This window comes from Narcine bancroftii, chromosome 4 (assembly GCF_036971445.1).
Source record: "Narcine bancroftii isolate sNarBan1 chromosome 4, sNarBan1.hap1, whole genome shotgun sequence".
In the NCBI taxonomy this organism is placed as follows: Eukaryota; Metazoa; Chordata; class Chondrichthyes; order Torpediniformes; family Narcinidae; genus Narcine; species Narcine bancroftii.
The window spans coordinates 74,428,637-74,452,167 of record NC_091472.1 but is presented as its reverse complement, the minus strand read 5'-3'; the positions used below and the strand labels follow the sequence as shown (position 1 = coordinate 74,452,167).

The 23,531-nt window shown below is 44.1% G+C and overlaps 1 protein-coding gene and 1 pseudogene across 1 annotated transcript in view; both read right to left on the bottom strand.

The window, feature by feature from the left end:
* LOC138760690 (sorting nexin-9-like) overlaps positions 1–8,620 on the bottom strand; it is a 176,572-nt gene extending 167,952 nt beyond the window's left edge. Inside the window, exon 1 of the mRNA XM_069931632.1 lies at positions 8,298–8,620. Within this exon, the coding sequence (XP_069787733.1) occupies positions 8,298–8,309 (12 nt within the window). The 5' untranslated portion in view covers positions 8,310–8,620. The remainder of the gene's footprint in view (positions 1–8,297) is intronic.
* Positions 73–224, bottom strand: LOC138762503 (U1 spliceosomal RNA; annotated as a pseudogene).
* Positions 8,621–23,531: the final 14,911 nt, after the last annotated feature.

The window sequence follows — 23,531 nt, the reverse complement described above, 5'->3', positions numbered from 1 at the left end:
TATAGCCTACAAGCTGAAGCCTAACATCAAATAACTATGATGCTTCAATCCCTGATGAACATTTTCTTTTAAATTAGCGCGAATGGTAGTCCCCCAAATTTTGTAGTTGAGTATGCCACATTGGGGGACATCGCAGGTATCAGCACACCTGAAGTGCAATAGGTTAGCCTCATCCTGGGAGTTCAGCCATCCTGACCACTGATTCTTCCCTGTCAGGAAAGCATGAACAACTTTTATGCTCACTTTGAAAAGGAGAATTCAATGGTACCAACGAGAATCCCTGCATAAGTTGGCAACCTTGTGACATGTGTCTCTGAAGCCAACGTCAGAATATCTTTCAAGAGGGTGAACCCTCGCAAGGCATCAGGCCTTGGAGGTGTAACTGGCAGGGTACTGAAAATCAGTGCCAACCAACGAGCTGAAGTGTTCATGTACATTTTCAATCTTACTTTGCTGCAGTTGGAGGTTGCCACCTGCTTCAAAAGGTCATCAATCAACCCAGGAAGAACAGAGTGATGTGCCTCAATGACCATCACCCAGTAGCACTTGCATCTAACGTGATGAAATACTTTGAGAGAGTTAGTTGTGGCCAGAATTAACTCATACCCAAGACCTTGACCGACTGCAATTTGCTTACTGTGATAATGGCTCCACAGCAAATGCTCTCCACTCAGCCTTGGATCACTAGACAATAGCAGCAGACTGATTTTCATCAATTTCAGCTCAGTTTTCAACACCATCATCCCCCTCAGTACTGGGCCTCTGCACCTTCCCCTGCAACTGGATCCTTGACTTCCTCATCGTAAGGCCACTGAAAGTGCAGATCAGCAACAACCTCTCCTCCTCACTGATGGTCAACACAGGTGCACCTCAAGGATGTGTGCTTGGCCATGGCTCTACTCTCTCTACACCTATAGCTGTGTAGCTAGGCTCAATTCAAATGCCACCTACAAATGAGCCGATGACACGTGTTGTAGGCAGAATCACAGACAGCAATGAGGAGGTGTATAAGAGTGAGATTGGTCAGCTAGTTGAGCCGTGACACAACAACTATGCAGTCAATGAGTAAAACTAAGGAACTGATTGGGGAAACCATGAGAATACAAACCAGTCCTTTTTGAGGAGTGGGTGTCAACATCTCTGAAGATCTATCCTGGGGCCTTCACATCAATGCATGCAGGAACGCTCACTAGCACCTATACTTCAATAGAAATTTGAGAAGATTTGGTGTGTCACCAAAGACTCTTGCAAATTTCCACAGGTTTCTGACCTATTGCATCACTGTCTGGTATCCAGGTGCTAATGCACAGAACAGGAAGAGGCTACTCTGCCAGTGCCATCATGGGCGTTAGTCCAGACCATTAAGGACATCTACAAGAGGCAGTGTCTCTTGTAGAAAGCAGCCAATCATCAAGGGATATCACTACCCAGGTCATGCCCTCTTTACACTGCTACCATCAGGAAGGAAGTACAGGAGACTGAAGACGAACTACCAAAAGTACAGCTTCTTCCCCTCTGCCATCATATTTCTGACAATAGCTCAGTTTTTCCTTTTCTTTTATTTAAAATAGTGTATTTACAGAAATGCAATTTATAGCAATTTTTGCACCTATATTCCACAATAATACTGCTGCAAGACTCCCATATGCAATGACTAACCGGCTGAGTTGTACTGAGAACTGGAGGCCTCAGACCTGATGTAACTATACAAAGCTAGGCTCCTAGCAAGCAGTATATCAATCTCCATTAGGAAGGACATCCTCATCTTCAAACAGAAGGGGAAGAAAGAGGAAATCAGGATTTGGAGACCCATATCATTGTTAAACATTGACTATAAAATCCTGTCCAAAGCTTTCATCAATTGAGTCAAATCTGCCTGGGGCAGGTGATCCACCCAGACCAAACTTGCATGGTTCATGCTCCTCAGAGATATGTTTGTCTACATGCTGAACAGGTGGGGTGGATCACTGTCTGGTCAGTTTAGACCAGAAGAAGCGAGATTTGGTACGTCATGGAAGACTCTTGCAAATTTCTACAGGTTTACCACGGAGAAAATTCTGACCAATTGCATCATTATCTAGTAAGAAGGTGACAGGAAAAGACTGTGAACTTGGCTAATGCCATCATGGGCATCAATCTTCCTTCCATCAAGGACATCTACAAGAGAGAGTCTCTTAAGAAAGCAGCCCATCTTCAAGGACCCTCACCACCCAGGCCATGCATGCCTCCTTCATCTTCACACTGCTACCATCAGGAAGGAGGTGCAGGAACATGAAGATGAACAACCAGTAGCACAAAAACAACTTTAGATTTCCAATTTTTTTTTTCCATATTTCTGATTTATTGGCAGGGCACATACAGGTCATTACATACAACGCTGAGATTGTTTTTCTTGCAAGCAAGGCAGAAATACCACTTAATGGTAGTGCAAAAAAAAACTGGACACATAAACAAATAAACAAACTTTGAAATACAAGAGCGGAAAAAAAATAAAGTGCAAAGTAAAATCTTCAAATGAGTCCCTGATTAAATTTGTTGTTGAGGAATCTGATGGGGGAGGGGTAGTAGCTGTTCCTGAACCTGGTGGTGTGAGTCTTGTGGCACCTAGACTTCTTTCCTGATAGTAGCAATGAGAGCGAGCGTATGCTGGGTGGTGTGGATCCTTGATTGCTGCTGCTCTCTAACAATGGACCACAGACACTACATTGCTTTCTCTTCTTTATGCACTAATTTATTTATTTTTTATATATATTTAATAGCAACATTTGAACCTGCAATGCTGCCGCAAGGCAACAAATTTCGTGACGTGATCATGACAACATATTCTGAATCTTGTTCCCTGGACTGTCCACGTTATCTGGTGGAATGACTCATCACCAGTTCTCACCAACATGCACCAGAACTTGGTATGGCTGGCAGTGAGAGGAGCCCTCTCAGTTAGATCTTTACTGTACAACCAAGACATCACCTATTGTCCCCAAGATGACTGTTGTGGAGTGGAGACAGTAAATCTGTATTCTGCAAAGAGATGGGTGACTAAGAGTTCGTGGAGAAGGATGCAAGGGTCCTTGCCATGGTTGATTCCCAGCAGCAGTGACAGAGGATTCTCTGATTTACATCCTGTTCCTGGAGTCAAACATCCAAAACCACTGGAAGACCATCAATTTGATGAAAGACACACTTTGGTCTGCCCGAAATCTGTTGGTCTTTTAGCACATGGAGATGTTGGTGTGAGAATGCTGCCAATTGGCACATTCCAGGCTGCAAAAGTATGTGCTGGGAGATGCATGGAGGCTTGGTGTAGCCAATGCGAGAGCACTTAGGGAAATTGGGGAAGGATCACAGTCTAAAGTCTTTCTATTACCTGGCAGCCCTGGGGGGAGGGGGAGAAAAAGAGAGAGATGGGGGCAAGAAAGTACAACAAGATGCCACATTGGTGGTAATTGTATAAATAGAAATGAACGTAAAAATGTACAGTGATGGAAATGTATGGATATGAAACCAAGGGTGGGAAGAGACTTTGAACGGTTTTTCTTCTGTAAATAATTTATTGTGAATAAAGTATATACTTTTGGTTTTAAAAAAAAAGGGAATATTTAATTTGAACCAAAATAAGATAACATATTACAAGCCACTAATACAAAAAAAAAGAAATACTTTTTATATACTTAAAAGTTTTGTGCATTTCCTCATCAAAGAATAAAAAGTTTAAATGTGAACAAAAGGTGTCAAACTCAGGACTGTCCTCCCTCTCCAAATAAAACTTGTATTTTGGTGCAAAAGAAATCACTTCCTTTAGCACAGTTTCAACTGACCTTATGGACCTGAATAACAGTGCAAACATTCATTATTTGTGAAATGAGAAATCACCGATTGACGAATTCTTTGAAAAAGTTCTGCAAATACCTTGCTTTTTCCGCACAGCACTTTTTTTTCCTTTTTCAACTATTTATTCAAATCTTCATGCAATTTATTATTGAATGTGCATTTGGCTGTGCATTCCGATCACAATTCACTTCTCAAAAACTCATCTCTTCTGTGGTTCATTTGCCAATGAACTTAATTTGCATATTACAACTCTTTTTTTTCATCTGTTCTGCTCTGAGGAGACCAACCCTGACCTCGTCTCTCTGCGTAGGTAAAAGATCTATTTCCACATCCAATGTGAGTAAGGAAATCTCATTAATTACTTCACAGGAGTGAAGTACATAAAACTGCTGGAGAAACTGAAATTGGTCCAGCACTTGTGGGTACAGGATTGCACTACAATCACAACGTCTGTATACAATTTATTGTGAATATAGTATACTTTTGGAAAAAAATTACTTTGAAGGAGGAAACCCAAAAACTCTCAGGAACTTGCTGTCTCTCTATAAGCAACTCCACTACATCCAGTAGCTGTTCAACTCATTCTCACTCAAGTATCCAGTACTTTTACTTTAATTCACTTGCAATTTACCAACACAAAAGGACAATAATCTAACCTGCAAATCTTTGGAACACAAGAGAAAAATACAACACATAGCACACATTATCAAGATCACCAGGCAAATGGCATCTAGACAACACCCAAAAATCAAAATCAAAATCCAGTCCCAGGTTTGAGAGGCAGCTAACTCCCCAACCTTGGGGGTGATCATTGCACTTGGAAACAGATAATGCTAGAAACTCTTAGCAGATCAGTGAGCATCTATGGAGAGAGAAACTGACCACATTTGGCAATCTTGTTCTTGCCCTATCAGACATACCCACATCCCATGCATCTCTCCAACGCTGATTTTCTATCCTTCCCAGTATTGACAGGGGAATTTTTCTTAGTGTTGGAGAGATGCATGGGATGTGGGTATGTCTGTGATAGGGCAAGAACAGGATTGCCTTGGGGATAAAATGAAGTCAACTGTTCGAGGGGATATCGAGAAAGGCTCAGGCCCAAAACGTCGGTAATGTAGCTTTACATCCTATAGACATTCAAGACTGACTGAGTTCTTTCAGTATTTCTGTGTATTTTTACTAGAATCACAGCATCTGCACTTTCGTGTTTATTAGTGACAGTTAGAGAGAGAGAAAACCCAGTCTTTTATTCATAAAAGGTATGAAATGAGGGCCTGAGAATGAAAAAAGATTTGAAACGCCGGGCTCCAAGGCATGACCATCCAACTAAACCAAATGAACTGGAGAGAGAAAAAAATACCATTGATGACTTGCCCTTTACTGATTCAGGCAAAGTAAATTACTCAAAATCGTAGAACTCAATACCGACTTCAGGTGGCTGCAATGCCCCTAAATTGAAGGAGGGCTAATATCCCCTACCTTATATTAAGCTTAATTGGAACAGTCCAGGAGGATACAGACAGGTCGATCAGAGGGATATTAGGATGGAGAATTTAAATAGCAGGCAACAAGAAACTCAAGAGTAGACTGAATTCATGTACTCTACAAAGCATCGCCAATAGAAAGGAGACCACATAGTAAAGATGAAATGCAATACACTAGATTGGAAGCAAGTGAATCATTCCTTCACCTAGGAAGGATGACAGTCTCTGGATGGAAGAAAGGAAACAGATAAAAGAAGACATTTCCTGCAATTGCAATGAAAAGTACTACAGGGGGAATGGTTGGTCAAGAAGCGGGATTGTGAAGGGAAACGCTGAAACGGGGAGGGGCAGGTGTATCCAGGGTGGTAGAATCTCAATGAAGGTGACAAAATCTGCGATGGAGGGGTGGAAAGTGAGGGCCTTTGGAAGTTTAACCTTGCTCTGTCCAGGAGAAAGTGCTCCTCTTCTATCTAATCTGAAAGGCAGACACAATTCACTATTGACTTTTGCTGAAAAGCTGAAATGAGGTGCTTCCTCAAATGAGCTCTGCACATATACAGAATGTAGATATGTGAAACAGACACATGATTTACCCTTCATTACTTCAAAATTTTATGTAAAGTTAGTCACGTACGATTTACTTTTCAAATCAGTGCAGACTTGCACTTATTTACCAACAGTTTTCTGAGAGCAGATTAATTTTGTCTTTGGTTAGCATCTCCAAAATAGTTTTTCTGCCAGTGATGCAGGATATTTTTGATTTTTTTATTTGGCAGGTTCCTTTTTAAACAGTAAAATATTTGTAAACTTTAATCCTCCAGCAGCAAATCTACAGCCAAGAAGTTTTGGAATATTGTTGCCAGAACTTCCATCATCCACATCAGGTGACTGCCACTCCAACCACTGTTAGCTTCTCAAGTTACAGCTCTCTAGTTTTCCTTCCATTTTCTGCAGATTTACTGTAAAATGAAAATTTAAATGGTGAATATATTGTTCCCTCAATCATGATCTTGTTTCCTCAAATAGATGTGCTACTTTTATTCTTAAATGGCCCACTCTTCCATCATGGGTTCTTGTGTCACTACCTATTCCATTCTAGTCTCCTCTCGAGACCTTTCATTTCTGCTTCCAGTTCCTCTTTGTAACTGCAGCTACACAAATTAAAACCCTCAAATAATTATACAAATGGTTTTTTTAGAAATGTCAAACCACACTCTGTACTTTCCATCGACTAAAAATAACCAATAATTCTGAAGGAGTATTTTCAACAATCAAGTTGGTAACAGATGTCAAACTTTTCATCTAGGACAGTGGTTTTCAAACTTCTTTCCACTCACATACCCCCCCACCTTAAGTTATCCCTATGCCATTGGTGCTCTGGGATTCATAAGGGGTATGTGAGTGGGAAGGGAAGGTTAAGAATCATTGCCCAAGACCCAATGTTACTGAAATATTTTGCTTGAGAAAAATTGTCATTGGCCCATTTCCTGTGGCTTTCAAACATTTTCTTTCCACTCACCACCTTAAGTAATCCCTTATTAATTAAAGAGCGTCACTGCATAGGAAAGAAGAAGTTTGAAAACTGCTGATCTAGAGTACGGAGATCTTCAAGTGGCCCATTTGAGGCAAAGGTGAGGCAGAAGTGTCTGGAAGAACCTTTGAATCACTTAAGCATGCAGAGGGCTGTGGAGCAAGTGCTGAGTGGTGCAGTTAATAGGGAAGGGTGCCCACTGATCATGGTGTCAATTGGGCATTTGGCCCATTTCCAAGCTGTATTCCTATTTTCTGTCCATACATGAAAATTGCTTTTGTTCAAATATGTAACTGAAATCCATTTACAGTGGAGGAGCTCCCTGTAAATGTTGTGCAGTTATAAAATGTATGGAGTGGATTTAGTAGTACTTGGCAAAATCATTTTTGAAGAGTTTATGAAAGTTTTTTTTTAATTACCCATGTTTAATTGTTTGTTGGCCAAAGGCTCCAGGTAATTGCACATCCAAGGCTTTGGGTACAAGTTTCATTTTTGCATCATTAACACAATCTTGGCTCTGTGACAGGTGGTCAAAAGGACCGTTTCTTCTAGCTCAAATCACGACCCTATCTGGTTTTGTGGTGGCTGAGTCGCACGGATTTCCCTGCACCAATTGAATGGCGACAAGGGAGTTCTCACGACTGTCCTGGCCCATATCAGTGACACAAGTCACAATGCAAAGCCCTTTCTGGAAAGGTGATCCAAAGACAACTCATCATATCCCAGGTGATTTTTCAGCCTGTTTGATGACCTCATTATTTCTCGAAAACAAAGATGACAATGCCAGATTTAAAACTGATTAGAATTAAAAAGAAACTGGTCCTTGTGGTCAGATTTTCTTTTCAGATAAACAACTAGCTTCCTGCCTTTGTTGCTCACCATATAAATATTAAAAAAATGTGCCAGCGAGCCAACCCAGATTTGTGACTAAATATCACAAGCTTTGGACTTTGAAGCAGTTTAGAGAACAACAACATTAGTGACACCTCTACCAGGTCCTCAACACCAGCCTGAAATACTCGCAAGTCAAGATTGGAAAAGGCACAAGCTGAGTCATCCTGTTTTTATCATTGAAGCAGAATTGAACAAGTCATGTGAAGACTCCTCCACATTGTCCCACATTGTCCAACAGGATCCGTGGGCTCTGCAGCCACCGTCTTGGTCCACCCAGGGTTTATTTTGCAGACACACCCAGCAACTCCCCGCCAGCCTTGGCGACACGGGGACGAGTGTTTCACACAGGGCCGGAGCGAAGTTCACGCCGACTCCCCCACCCACCCAACGATAACCGGGACGTCCAGGTTAACGCGGACTATCAGCTCTCCCCCGGGGCCGGGCCGGGCCGGCTTTGTCCTCCCAGCCGCCGAGATCATGCCCGGAGGCGGTGGCTTGAGCGAGAGGCCTGCGCCACAGGATTCGCCCACCGCGCGCCCCCCTCCCCCTCCTCTTACCTTCGTCGCCATCCCGCCGCTTTGATCTTGGCGCTGCTTTCACTCCCCCCGCCGGCGCACTTTGACTCTTCCCAGAGCAGCCGGACCAAGTTTTAATACATCACCAAACACCGGTGGCCTTTGACCCGAGCAGGCTCCGATTTACACAACTTCCTACACAGTTTGCACAGCCTGCCAAACTTCAGCGGCGCTCGGCCCCGACCTTCCTCCCTCCCCCTCTCCTCCTCCTTCTCCTCCTCCGCCGCTGCTGCTTTTGGGAAGAGCCTGCACATCCGTTTGAAAAAAATGGATGTTAACAGGGGCACCAGGATCAAGCAGGTCCTCTGCATTCTTTCCTGCTGCAGGGCTCTGGGCACGGAGCGGGAGAGGCAGCAGCTCGCAGTCGGTGGGGGGACAGAGAAGTGGGGGGGGGGGGAGAGAGAAGTGGGGGGGGAGAGAGAAGGGGGGGGGAGAGAGAAGTGGGGGGGGAGAGAGAAGTGGGGGGGGAGAGAGAAGTGGGGGGGGAGAGAGAAGTGGGGGGGGGAGAGAGAAGGGGGGGAGAGAGAAGGGGGGGAGAGAGAAGGGGGGGAGAGAGAAGGGGGGGAGAGAGAAGGGGGGGAGAGAGAGAGAAGTGGGGGAGAGAGAAGGGGGGAGAGAGGTGGGGGGGAGAGAGAAGTGGGGGGGAGAGAGAGAAGGGGGAGAGAGAAGGAGAGAGAGAGAAGTGGGGGGGAGAGAGATGGGGGGAGCGAGAAGTGCGGGGGAGAGACAGCAGCTCGCAGTCAGTGGGAGGAGGGGGGAGAGGCAGCAGCTCCCAGTCGGTGGGAGGAGGGGGGAGAGGCAGCAGCTCCCAGTCGGTGGGAGAGGCAGCAGCTCCCAGTCGGTGGGAGAGGCAGCAGCTCCCAGTCGGTGGGAGAGGCAGCAGCTCCCAGTCGGTGGGAGAGGCAGCAGCTCCCAGTCGGTGGGAGAGGCAGCAGCTCCCAGTCGGTGGGAGGAGGGGGGAGAGGCAGCAGCTCCCAGTCGGTGGGAGGAGGGGGGAGAGGCAGCAGCTCCCAGTCGGTGGGAGGAGGGGGGAGAGGCAGCAGCTCCCAGTCGGTGGGAGGAGGGGGGAGAGGCAGCAGCTCCCAGTCGGTGGGAGGAGGGGGGAGAGGCAGCAGCTCCCAGTCGGTGGGAGGAGGGGGGAGAGGCAGCAGCTCCCAGTCGGTGGGAGGAGGGGGGAGAGGCAGCAGCTCCCAGTCGGTGGGAGGAGGGGGGAGAGGCAGCAGCTCCCAGTCTGTTCAGCAAGTTGTTATTTAGAAGGTAGGTTGTAGCCTAACCGCAGTCAAGGATTATTCAAATTAAACCAAACTAAGATCTTAAAAGATTTTTAAAAATGGTAATAAATATCTTGATGTGGTTTTGAACGGGTTTATTCCATGATGTGATCCTATTTTCTGTGAAAGTTTGTTTGCGCTGGTAGATTTCCGAGTCGGACTGCCGCCTCCTCGCCGTGAGTTTCAAGGCAAATAATGTCTGTGAAACTATACTCGAGTTCTCCGATCAGTTCATTTCGTCGAAAGGTGGCCGGGGTGGGTGGGGGATGTTGAATATCTGAGTGATGGGATATTTGGGGCATCCTGGGCTGGAGGGAACCTGGACCTTCGGACAGGCACGATCTTGGGGACACGGTGATGTTCTTGAAGAGGACAGTAGCCTCCCCAAGGGAGGATCCGCTTCAATTACATGGTTTTACCTGGTGCTGAGTTATCAACCATATGTGATTGGGGCATGTAATGGGATTGGAATCAGAGTTGCTGACAAGAGTTTGGAAATTATCAAATAGAAGTGCCAAACAACTGATCTGAATTTTTTATACTTTATTTTCCACATAGTTTTGTGGAACAAACCAACGTGAGTCCAACCAACATTTTATTTTGAATGAAACAAGTCTGCAGAGGCTGTTATTATATTAAACACACATAGAAATACTGGAGGGACTCAGCCGGTCTCGTAGAGTCCATAGGAGGCAAAAAGATATTTCTGACTTATGGCCCTGAGTCCTTCTTCAAGGAATAAGCAAAGAACAGGAAGGTGTCAGAATAAAGAACGAAAACTGGCAGGGGGAGGAATCTAGACCAATAAAAGGTGTCAATTGGATATGATAAAAGGATAGGTGATTATTGATTTTAGCTCTGAAAGAAGACAGAGGGAAGGTAAAGAGGGAGAAAAAGTGAGGAGAGCGGTTTAATGGAAATGTTAATGCCATCTGGTTGGATGGCGCCCAGAAGGAAGGTGGGGTGTTGTTCCTCCAATTTGTGGGTGGGTTGGCAGTCAATCTGGGAGTAAGACCATGGACAGACCTATCAGCAATGGAATGGGGTGGGACATTGAAAAGGGTGGCCACTGAGAGATCCATGCTACTGCAGCGGATAGAGCCAAGGTGCTCAGCAAAGCAATCTCCCAGTCTGCACCCAGTCTCTGATGGAGAGGAGACCGCAACAGGAGAACCAGATGCAATAAATGACCCCTGGGGATACACAAGTGAAATGTTGCTTCACTTGGAAGGACTGTTTGGGACTCCGAATTCTGGTGAGGGAGGACCATATCCTGCAATCACAGGGGTAGGGGCCAAGGGGACAATTGGTGGGGAGGGAGGAGTGGACAAGGGAGTCATGGAGCGACTGGTCCTTGTGGAAGGGGGAGAGGGGAATAAGTAGGTGGCAGAAATGGCAGAGGAGAGGATGTTGGACATGGAGGCTAGGTGAGGAAAAGGGGAATCCTATACGTGTGTGGGGATGGAGGGGGCCAGGGCAGATGTGCAGGAAATGGAGGTTATGCAGGTGAGGGACAAGTTGATGGTAGTAGAGGGAAAAACATATTGCTTGAAGAAAGAGGATATCTCTGATGATTTGGCATGGAAGACCTTGTCCTGGGAGTAGATGTGATGGTGATGGAGGAATGGAGAGAAGAGAATAAAATGACTACAGTGGACAGGGTGTAAAGTGGTATAGTTGTGAGAGTTAGTGGGTTTTAAGAACATGTCTGTCGAGAATTTGTATCCCAAGAGATCAAGGAAAGGGAGAGTTGCTGGAGATGGACAAAATGAATTTGAGGTCAGGGTGGAAGGTGGCAGCAGAGGCTGAAATAGATAAAATGCTTTACTTGTTACAGATGTCTGTAAAAATAGGCCATATTTTACTGTGGTAGATTTTTTTTGATAGATCACCAGCATGGGAAGAATAAGAAAATGTATCTAAATGAATAAATCAAACAACTGATTGAGTAATGAGAAATAAAAGTTGAGAAATTAACACCAAGGTCTGAGAAGGAGGTGACTTTTGCAGTTTAGTGAGTAGATTTAGTGTTTAGTGCGAATCGATACCACACATGAAACTTCCAAAGAAGATGAGAATTCATGGTATTACGCTAAAGGTACATTCCATGGATGGCAGACTGGCATAAGGCAAAAAAATGGGAAGGAAAGGGACCTTTTGTAGCTGGTTGCCAGTGACATGATTCTCAGGTGTTGAGTCCGTAACTTTTCATGGTACATACAAATGATTTAGATGATGGAAATGCTTTGTGTGCAAGCTTGCATGTGATAAAAAGATAGGTGGAAGGACATTTAGTGTTATGAAAGCAGGAAATCTGCAGAGGAACTTGGACAGGTTGGGAGAATGGGCAAAGAAGAGGTAGATGGAATAGAGAGTAGGGAAGTGTATGGTTATGAGCTTTGTTAGATGGAAGAAAGAAGTGAACTATTTTATAAATAGGGAGAGAGTTCAGAAAGCAGAGATCCAAACAGACTCGGAGTCCTGGTACCGGACTTCAACTTCAGGTTGAAGTAGTAGTAAGAAGGTAAATGCAATGTTAGCATTCATTTTGAAAGGACTAGAATATAAAAGCAAGGATGTAATGCTGAAACTTTGTAAGGTATTGGTCACACCAGATTTGGTGTCTTGTGAGCAGTTTTGGGCCCCATATCTAAGAAAGGATGTATGGTTGTTGGAGCAGGTCCAGAGAAGGGTAACATATCAGGAGAATTTGATTACTGCACCTGTATGTGCTGCAGTTCTGGGGGATCTCTGAAACCAACTGAACATTGAAAGGAAGAATGATTCTTCATGGTGCTGGTCCAGTTGAGTTTCTAGTCAGTGATGATCCAGTATATTGCTTATCGTGGGGGATAAGTAATTGCTGTAGAATTATTAATCTCTTATTCTACTTGGCAGAGAAGGGTGTTGCTTGGTAGTTGTGTCATGGAAGTGTTATGCCACTTACCAATTCAAGATTCAGTGACACCAAAGTCTTTCTGCATGGAGATAATATCTGCTCCATTTTGCATTCTTCAGACATGCACTCTAAATTATAAGGAAGGGAAAGTCATTGATGAAGCGTGCAGATAGAAGGGCCTTAATACAGATGGGGATATCCTACAATTATGTTTTAGGACTGAGGTAAGATAACAGCTGTGGAAAGGAGAGAAAGGGAAGAATCCAAATTCATTAAAGCGGCATTAAGCAGAAGAGGAGACATAGCCGACTGCAGATGCTGGAACCTGAAGCCAAACGCAATCTATTGGAAAAATTCAGATGCTCATTCAATCGTCAGCTGTTCTTTATCTCCAATGATGCTGCTTGATCTGCTGAGTTCTTACAGCAGATTTTGTTTACTTAGACTGAAGAGGGTTTTCAGAGCTTCAGATACTCTGGAGGAAGTTTAAAAGCTGGACTCCTATTATAGTAAACTCTGAATTATTTCCTGAACTGCTCAAAAATAGGAAGCCATGTAAGATAAGAGACATGGCACATGAACACTTCCTGGGGTTATTGTGGTAGCTGGAGGGATCTGTTCTGCATGAAAGTTATACCTAAATAGAACCTGGACCAATATCATACAGTGTAGCGTAATTAATATTGTAAAATTGGGTGTCAATGAACTCATCAGAGATTTGTACAAAGTTCCTGGTCTAAAAAATGGAAACAATATGTGCACAGATCACATTTTGTTCACGGAGTGGGGAGGAGAGATGTGATCACAGAGAATAAAAGGAAGTACTAGTTGAATTTGTTTTATCTGTGTACAAATGCACAGTTTGGCTAATACGTTAGTCATTATCAGATACTGTTACCCATGTGGGAATTGGATGTTGATGAAATGGCAGAAGCCTGCTTAAAAATGCAAGATTAGATGCCTAATGTTTCTGGGGATGAGGTATTCTGGAAATAAAAGTATGAACATCAGGACACCAGTTTTAATTTAATAAAATATTACCATGTCTGAAAGATTGAATTTTAATGGGCTCCTGACAACTTATTTTGTTGAAGTTGAGTACAGAGAGATTATGAGACTATACTATGTTATGACCCCAGAGGACCCCAAAACCTAGCAGCTATAGAAATTCACCAAGACAAATCGTTACTTAAACAAAAGTTACTTTTAATTATCTTTAAACATGAAAATAGAATCACACTTTAACTGATCACTATTGACCTAACTAACCTAACTTTTCTAATTCTAAGTGCATATGTATGTAATGTGTGTGTAAGTTCAAAAAAGTTCTTTGATTCACAGTCCAATCTCACTTCTCATTCCTGCAAGTTCACTGGTTGCAGGCAATTCTTATACTGTGCACAGAATTTAACATTTATGAATTTCACCAGGCTTTGGTACTTGAAAGGTAAATGGTTACTGCTCAGGAAGGTTCTTGTCAGTTTTCAGAGAGAGATTCGTTGTACGCTGACACCCACAACTGATTTCTTTTTTAATCAGCTACTTCAATGTCTTGCCAAAGAAACTTGCCCCATCAGGGTTCTCCAGAATATAACCTCTTTCTTTCAGGTCACCACAGAGTTCCTTTTTGTTTCTCTTATTTCAAGTGAGACATTAGACAGCCAGTCCTCTCTTCTTGCATGAACCACAAGGGCTTTGACCAGGCTGAACTAAGCACTCACAACCCATCTTCCAAATGATGATTTCCACAAACTTTCCAGCTTGTCCTGTTCCAGTCCCAGTTGCTGCTGCTGACTGTAAAACTATAGAACTGATTTCTGTTTCTGTCTCTGTCTCTCCCTCTCCCCCCCCTCTCTCTCTCTCTCTCTCTCTCTCCCTCCCCCTCAGAGAGAAAACCTGTTTGATTCTCTCTGCTTGCAAAACCACATGACCCTCAGACAGCAAATGACCCTCAGACATCATATTCCACTCCAGACAGAACGCGGCTCCGACAAGTTCTTTCACTTGTTGCCTTTTTGTAAACAACAATCCATTTGTGAAGTCTCTTGGGGATTCTCCAAAGCTTTTGCAAAGGTTCTGGGGCTGATATGTCTAGAATTAGCAGAGCTCCAGTATTTTAATAAGATCTGTTTTAAAGTGTTTGTATGTGACCTACACTTAAAAACCCTGCCCCAATTTATCTCCCAAAAACATATCTATATTCTGTCAAAAGTATTTGTAAGCATTCAAGGAAAAAGTGATGCTCATCAACTATAAATAGACCAGAGATTGGAGATGTGACCCATTTTGATAAAGAACACATTATATCAGTCTCTAAGTGGATGCAAGCAAGAATTAAGGCTGAGTAAAGATACAACTCATCCTCTTCATATTTCTTGTCACCTGGTTGCTTCACATCAGAGGAGAAGAACAATTTGCATTTCGTATTACGAATGTGCAACGATGAAAACAAAGTGCAGCTGTTCAGAGGACAGATAACGTGAGAATATAAGATGATGTAGAACTGAGTCAAGAAAGAATTGCCTTATACAGAATCGTAAATTGTTAGTGGAAAATTTTGGATAATCTCAAATCATGCAGAATCATTGGAAAGTTTAACAAATTTGATGTAGTGTCTCAAAATGAAATATTATCTCAATTTCCCTTTTCACATATGCTACTTGACCTGCTGAGTGTTTCCCTAACTTTCTGTTTTTATTTCAGACTTCCAACATCTGCAGTCTTTTTTAAATATTCAGCAATTGTAAATCTTAGGAATTCTCTACCTAGGTGGACTGTGTGTTCTCAATCAAGGGATACATTCAAGGCCAAAACAGAGATTTTTGGACACTAGGGATATATGAATATACAGGCTGAACAAGGCACATATTCAGCCTTTATCCCAATGGATGGCAAAGCAAACAGAAAGGAATGCAAGACTTGCTGCTTCTAATTCTTACATTCAATGAGAAAGAAAAGAATGTAAAATGGGTAGGAGCCATTCAGACCATGTCCTGGAGCCTCACCCCTCTCTGCCATTATTCGATTCCATAATCTGCACAATGCTTTCTTTCAACGAGTGCACAAATGGATCCCTTCACTCTTCATGTTTGCCTGCTCTCTTTTATTGGCAGTTTCATTCCCTTACAAATTTGGTAGTTATTGTAGTCTTGATAAGATGTTCTAAACTTGAAATTGTCCAGACAGAATATGTTTATATGTTGGAAATGCCAGAGGAAGGGGGCAGGAGCCAATAAAAGTGAACACACAGGCAGCAGGCTGTTGGTGACTTGAGGCAAGTAACCCATGCAGTCTGCGGACTGCTAGCAACTGTGGTCAAGGGACCTCACACTAGGATACGGATGGCTGGAGACAGGCTGAAGGGGTACCAGGTATCGGAACTGGGATGTGAGAAGATGCTGACGGCTTCCTGATCAGGTCAGAGGTTTGGATTTGGAGCTCAGGTTGCTGATGGTTTGGACTAAAGATTGTGTGGCTGCGGGAGTGCTAGAGGTAAATCCATGGACACTCAGTGACTGACCCTTTTGCTTCTTTCTCTGACTGTTAGGGATGCTGGGCAATTTATGCTCATAGCGAATCTCTGTTTACCTTATGGTAGACTAAAGGAAATTTTGTGTAATATATTTTCAGTTTATTACATGACAATAAATGAATCATATCTTGAAACATCTCACTTGTCAGGAAGGTGCAATAGCAATTGTGCTTCCTGAGAAGACTGAGGTGGGCAAGGCTTCCGGCCACCATTATGTCAAACTTCTGCAGGAATTCCGTCAAGAGTGTCCTGGTCAGCAGCATCAGGGTGGTACAGTAGCTGCAGAGAAATAGATAGGAGGTCAATCCACAAGTCCATAAGAGTGGTAGAGGATCACTGGAGTCTCCCGCCCCCCCCCCCCCCCCACCCCCAATTGTAGTGATCAACTGGGATAGTTGTCTGAAGAGGGGTGCAAACTCATTGAGGATCCTTTCCACCCTGCACATAGCGTATTTCAGCTGCTCCCATCGGGGGAGAGATACAGGAGTGTCAGAGCCAATACCACCAGGCTGAAGAACAGCTTCTTCCCACAGGCGGTGAGAATGCTGATCAACTGAATGAACAGCTCATAAAAACCTTTTTAGACTCTACCATTAAAACATTGTTATTTATTTTTATATATGTATATACACACTGCATATGTATTTTTTAGAATGTGTGTTATGTCTGGATGCGTGTCTCCTCTTTGCACCAAGGACCGGAGAACGCTGTTTTGTCGGGTGGTACTTGTACAGTCAGATGATAATGTACTTGAACTTGAGTGTTGCCATCAGATCTGTTGTGTAGGCTTCATTTGCTAACTGTACAAATTTAAGATCTTCCTGCCACCTTGTGGGGAAAAAAAAAATCCTAGTTTTGATGGGCTCAATTAATAAAATGAATGCCTGTCATATGGACAAATTACAGATTTATCTTTGATTTCCATGATGAGAAACTTTCAGTGCTGAAAGAGATGAGATTTAGTGTGAGATTTTCTCCTTTCTCAAATTGAAGGTCAAAATGGAGAGTAATTGCTTGTACTTTTTCTTCTTTGGCTTGGCTTCGCGGACGAAGATTTATGGAGGGGGTAAAAGTCCACGTCAGCTGCAGGCTCGTTTGTGGCTGACAAGTCCGATGCGGGACAGGCAGACACGGTTGCAGCGGCTGCAGGGGAAAATTGGTTGGTTGGGGTTGGGTGTTGGGTTTTTCCTCCTTTGCCTTTTGTCAGTGAGGTGGGCTCTGCGGTCTTCTTCAAAGGAGGTTGCTGCCCGCCAAACTGTGAGGCGCCAAGATGCACGGTTTGAGGCGATATCAGCCCACTGGCGGTGGTCAATGTGGTAGGCACCAAGAGATTTCTTTACGCAGTCCTTGTACCTTTTCTTTGGTGCACCTCTGTCACGGTGGCCAGTGGAGAGCTCGCCATATAACACGATCTTGGGAAGGCGATGGTCCTCCATTCTGGAGACGTGACCCACCCAGCGCAGCTGGATCTTCAGCAGCGTGGACTCGATGCTGTCGACCTCTGCCATCTCGAGTACTTCGACGTTAGGGATGAAAGCGCTCCAATGGATGTTGAGGATGGAGCGGAGACAACGCTGGTGGAAGCGTTCTAGGAGCCGTAGGTGATGCCGGTAGAGGACCCATGATTCGGAGCCGAACAGGAGTGTGGGTATGACAACGGCTCTGTATACGCTTATCTTTGTGAGGATTTTCAGTTGGATGTTTTTCCAGACTCTTTTGTGTAGTCTTCCAAAGGCGCTATTTGCCTTGGCGAGTCTGTTGTCTATCTCATTGTCGATCCTTGCATCTGATGAAATGGTGCAGCCGAGATAGGTAAACTGGTTGACCGTTTTGAGTTTTGTGTGCCCAATGGAGATGTGGGGGGGCTGGTAGTCATGGTGCTTGTACTAGAACAGAATATAACCATATAACCGTTTACAGCACGGAAACAGGCCATGTCGGCCCTTCAAGTCCATGCCAGTTCACTTGAACAACTCCACTAGCTCCTCCGCAATTGCACCAATTTATTTTTAATATCATATTTATGGAAATGTAATTATAGCGATTTCACATCTGCAATACACAAGAATGGCGCAGCAAAACAATGAAAGTAGTTAAAGATGAGCTGGAGATACACATCACTCTTTCCTATCGTTGTTTTATTTACATCATCCATAGTTTTTATAATGAATTACTTTCATTCACCAGGTGGACTATTTTAGATTATGCTATTTTATTATGAAAAAGAGACTTTTGGCGAATGTAATCAAAGATTAAACTAAGTTTAAAAGAATTACAAAAATAGGTGATCAGAGCCTTGATCAGAGTTGGATTTGTAAAAAGACATGAGAAACCTCAGTGATTAGGACTGCCATAAGAAATAGGAGCAGAAGTTGGCTATCTGGCCTGTTGAGCCTGCTCTGCCACTCAATAAGATCATGGCCAATCTGCTCATGGACTCTGCTCCACCTACTTGCCTTTTCCCTATTATTGTTAAACTACGAACAAAAATCTATCTAACTCTGTATTAGATATATTTAATAGATAACCTCTACAACTTCCTTGAGCAGAATTTCACAGATTGGGAAAAGCAGTTTCTCCTCATCTCCATCCTAAATCTAAAGATGAATGGCGCCGCTGCTGGAGTAAGGAGACTAGAGCCATATACAGTTCTCTAGGTGGGTCCTCATCAGTACCCTGTAGATTTGCAGCAGAATTTGTCTTCAGTGATGAGCGAAGGAATTGGAAGATGCACAAAAAATAATATCTAAAGGAATTCAGAGATTTAAGGGTAATATGGCTGGAAAAGATTAGAGGTTGGGAAGGATTTGATCATATTGTTGTAAAATTTAAAACCAAGATATTGGGGGACTGTTGGGCAATAATTGCAGTGACAAAGACTGAGGGGATCGATAGGCTTTATTGCACAGAAGACTTGAGCTAGCCTGGATCCAAACTAGGGAAGTGCAGGGAAGGGAAAGGTGGCCCGACCTTTATGGCCTGGGTCCCAGATAAGAGTGTCATCGGGGGTGGGCCAGCCCGAGCCAATTAGCATACACAATCCATACCATTACATTCACCCCCTCTTTTTAAACAGAACCCCCCCCCCCACCACCACCTTTTACACAACGAGAGGGGAGAGGGAAGGAAGAGAGAGAAAAAATATTTGCTAGAGGTTTAGCCACACCAGCAACTTCCTCCTTCTGTGGGACCGCTGGAGGGCAGGCGTGTTCAAGCTCTGCTGCTTGGGAGGGGAAGCAGTCCTGGGGGCGGAGTACAGGGGAGGGAACAGACTGGGTCGGGGTGATGCCTGAGGGCTCCCGGGAGGAAGGGGGATTTGATGCCTCCCAGAGGACCGACTCCTGGAGAGGGGAGCCAGGTGGCTCGGCCTCCAGTATTGCGCTCCTGTGTGGGGTGGTCTGCTCCATGGGATGGGCTGTGACAGGTAGCGAGGTTTCGGGATCCCCAGCCCTTGCCAGGTCTCGGATAGGCACAGTGTCCTCGTGGCCATCAGGGTGCCTCACAAACACATATTGTGAGTTGGCGTTTATGAGGTGTACTGCTTCCACCAGTGGATCCGTCTTATGGCCCCTCACGTGTCTCCGTAGCAGGACCGGCCCTGGGGTTGCCAACCAATGAGGAATGGAGGCACCATTCGCCGATCTCCTAGGGAAAGGAAACAAACATTCATGCGGGGTGGTGTTAGTCGCGGTACACAGGAGCGATCGGATAGTGTGAAGTGCTTGGGGCAAAACGTCCTGCCAGCGGGACACTGGCATGTTTTTGGACCTAAGGTCCAGGAGCACCGGCTTCCAGATGGTGGCTTTCTCCCTTTTCATCTGGACATTACCCCTGGGATTATAGTTGGTGGCCCTGCTGGTGGCTATGCCTCTGGCCAGGAAGTACTGTAGCAGTTCGTCACTCATGAACAGCGTCCCCCGATCGCTGTGGATGTACTCAGGGTACCCAAACAGGGTGAAGATACTGCGCAGTGCCTTGATTACCATCACCGAAGTCATATCCAGGCAGGGAATAGCAAAGGGGAACTTGTCCACCACCATCAGGAAGTAGGTGTTCCTATTTGAAGTGGGTAGGGGGCCCCTGAAATCGACACAGAGTTGTTCAAAAGGGCGTGTGGCCTTGATGAGATGTGCCTTCTCTGGCCGGTAGAACAGTGGCTTACATTCATTGCAGATTGGGCAGCGTCTGGTCGTGGACCAAACATCTTGAACAGAGTACAGAAGGTTCCGAGTCTTGATAAAGTGGTATAACCTTGTGACTCTGGGTGGCACAGACTGTCGTGGAGGGTCTGGAGACAGTCAAGATGCGCGCTGGCATACGTTCCCTGGGAAAGGGCATCTGGGGGATCGTTGAGTGTACAAGTTGTCATAATTATAGGTGGAGAGCTTGATCCTCCACCAAAGAATCTTGTCATTCTTGATTTTATCCCACTGTTTAGTATTAAACATGAAGGCTACAGCCCTCTGGTCTGTCAGCAAAGTAAAATGTTTACGGCCAGGTAATGAAGCCAGTGGCACACCACCTCGATTGCTTGGGCCTCCTTCTCGACTGAGGAGTGACATACCTCAGGACTGTGTAGGGTGCAGGAGTAAAAAGCTACTGGCCTGTCTGCCTGGTTAAGAGTGGCAGCCAGTGCGAAATCGGAGGCATTGCTCTCAACCTGAAACAGGATGGACTCATCCACGGTATGCATCGTGGCCCTTGCGATGTCTCTTTGGATCTGGTAGAATGCAGCTTGGGCTTCTGCCGATAAGGGGAAAGTTGTGGACTTAATCAGGGGGTGGGCTTGTATAGTGCCCGTAGCTCAGCCATTGCCTCTGTGTAGGTTGTGCAGCTTCTGATGGCCTGGAAAGCCCTCTGGCCGACTCTTGTCTGTAGGACTTACCGTTACATGTTTACGGTGGTGGACTGCACCACTCACTGGCCTGAGGTGATCCCAATGCCAGACACCTCCACTGACTGTTGCATGGTTGGGTTGCCCGGTTCGGCATCCCAGGTTCACCTCACCAGCGATTGGGGTGCCCAGTTCACATCTGTGCACAGGGCACAGCTCGCCAACAGGTTGGGGATACAGTTACACTGCACCACGGCCTACCACCCGCAGGCCAATGGACTAGTCGAACGTCTGCACCGCCACTTTAAGTCTGCACTCATGGCCCATCTCACCGGTCCCGACTGGACAGACGAACTGCCTTGGGTGCTCCTGGGCATCCGCTCCACTCCCAAGGAAGATCTGAAGGCGTCATCAGCTGAGCTGGTCTACAGTGTACCGCTGGCACTACCTGATGAGTTCGTCAACGCATCTCACAATCCCCAGCGGTCGCCGCATGTACTACTTCTTCACCTCAGGGAACGCTTGGACTCCTTCGAATCCCCACCGCCATCCTGGCATGGCACCCGCCCAACTCATATTCCTGGTGAGCTGCTTTCCGCGGAGTTCATTTTAGTTCAGCGGGGCCCGACTGTGGCACCTCTGCAGCGACCGTACGAGGGGCCGTACAGGGTTACACAGCATTCCGCTCGACATTCAAGCTGGTCTTGGGTGGCAGGCATGAGCTGTTTACATGGACAGGCTGAAGCCATCAAACCTCAATCCCATCGAGCTCATGGTCATTACCCAGCCCAAGAAGCGAGGACACCTGGCAAAAAAGGACATTGGCGCCGGTTCTGGGGGGAGGGGGTGCTGTGTGGCAGCTCACCACAAGGCAGGCGAACCGGCCCCACTTGTAAGCCACGCAGCGGGGCAGCCGGCCAAAATGGCGCCGTCGGGGGTTTCCCTTTCTTCCAGCTCGGGTCTCAGAAACCCGTGCTTGGGGACCACGTGATGCCCAGATGACATCAGTGCCCTCCAGCGCGGTTCTCAACCAGGTCCGGGCTGGGAGTATAAGTGCAGCCCAGCAGCCTGCAATAAACTAGTCTGCTCACTGAGCTCAACCCATCTGGTTGTGTGTGTTATTGCAGGAGCAGCGTAGCCACCGGTACAGGAACATATTTTATTTCCACCATCACCATTCACCCCCTAGTTGCAATAAAATAAACCTTTGTCCTCCTTTGACATTAAATAAACCCAATAACATACGGCGTAGTTTCAACCCAAGAAATAAAATTCATCTTTGGCCAAGAAATGAATATCTCCTTGGTGAATACCCACTTTCTTCACACTTTCATTATTTGTTTTCTGTTGTTTAAGTATCTTAAAATGGTAGAATGGTGAAAAAAAAAATTTTTAAACTTTATTTAAAATTTTATGACATGAATAAAATAAAAATTACATTTAATGAAATAATAAAAAATAAGATAATAAAAATTAGAATACTACATCATTAAACTACACAAATTAACCCCCCCAATAATTATAACACAACATTAATCATCTAATTTAAAATTAGTCCAACCCTCCCCCCAAAATAAAGAGTGAAGAATTAATTAACAAGGTTGTAAATAAAATAGAAAAAACCCCACTTACAAAAAAAAGGATAAAACTTAACAACAAAAAAATTACTAACAACAAAAAAAATATCAATACTAAAATAATACCCTTAAACATATATTTAAATCAAACATAATACATGTATTTAACAAATGAAATCCACTTTAAAACTAAGTTCAAATATTAAAATCATATATAAACCACATATCTGTTATAGAAAAAAATCATAATTAATAATACATAAATACAGAATTTCCATTAATACCAAGTTTCCTTTATAATTCATCGAGAGAACAAAAACATCCCTTAGAAAAACAATCAGATAAACTTTTTATTCCCTTCCCCTCCCTTTATATAAAAAAAAAGTTCAAACTCTTATAAAATTCTCCATATTCTTCATTTATAACATCTTCAAAATTCCCTATCAAAATTAACTTAATTTTATTAAACTCTTTTCCCTCAATGTATTTGTACTTGATTTTCTTCTTTTTCTTTTTATCACCTTTCCCCTCATCTTCCTCTTTATCTAATTCAACATCCTCAATTTTTGGATTATTATCTTCTGTGACATCATCATCTTAAAAAAGAGAGAAAAAAGAGAAACTCCCCCCAAAAAAAAGAGAAAAAAAAGGAGAGAAAAAAACCTCCTAATTCCCTCTCAATTACAATCAGAAAACAAAAGGAGTTAAAAAAAATTATTTATTTTAAAAAAAAGTATTAAAAAAAACCTTCACTTCTTAACCCAAAAATTAAAAAGAAAAAAAAACAGGTCGGAGGTCACGACTACCTCCTCCTGTTTAAACCGCCCAAAGTGGTAACTCCCCCAAAATATTGGGTGTGAGATAACTCACAGGTAGCTGATGACTTCTGGAAACTAGTGCCCACCCAGTTCCCTCTCCCAACTCCCATTTCATTAAACTATCATCATTATTTAAACTATTTAAACTCTTCTCAAAAAAAAGATAAAAGATTTATTTTTTTAAATCAACGTTACCACTTCGATCACCATTGCTTCCATTTCTTTTAAAAATCTGGATCCCACCTTACATCTCTACTCTCTTTGGAGACCTTAAAGAACTACATC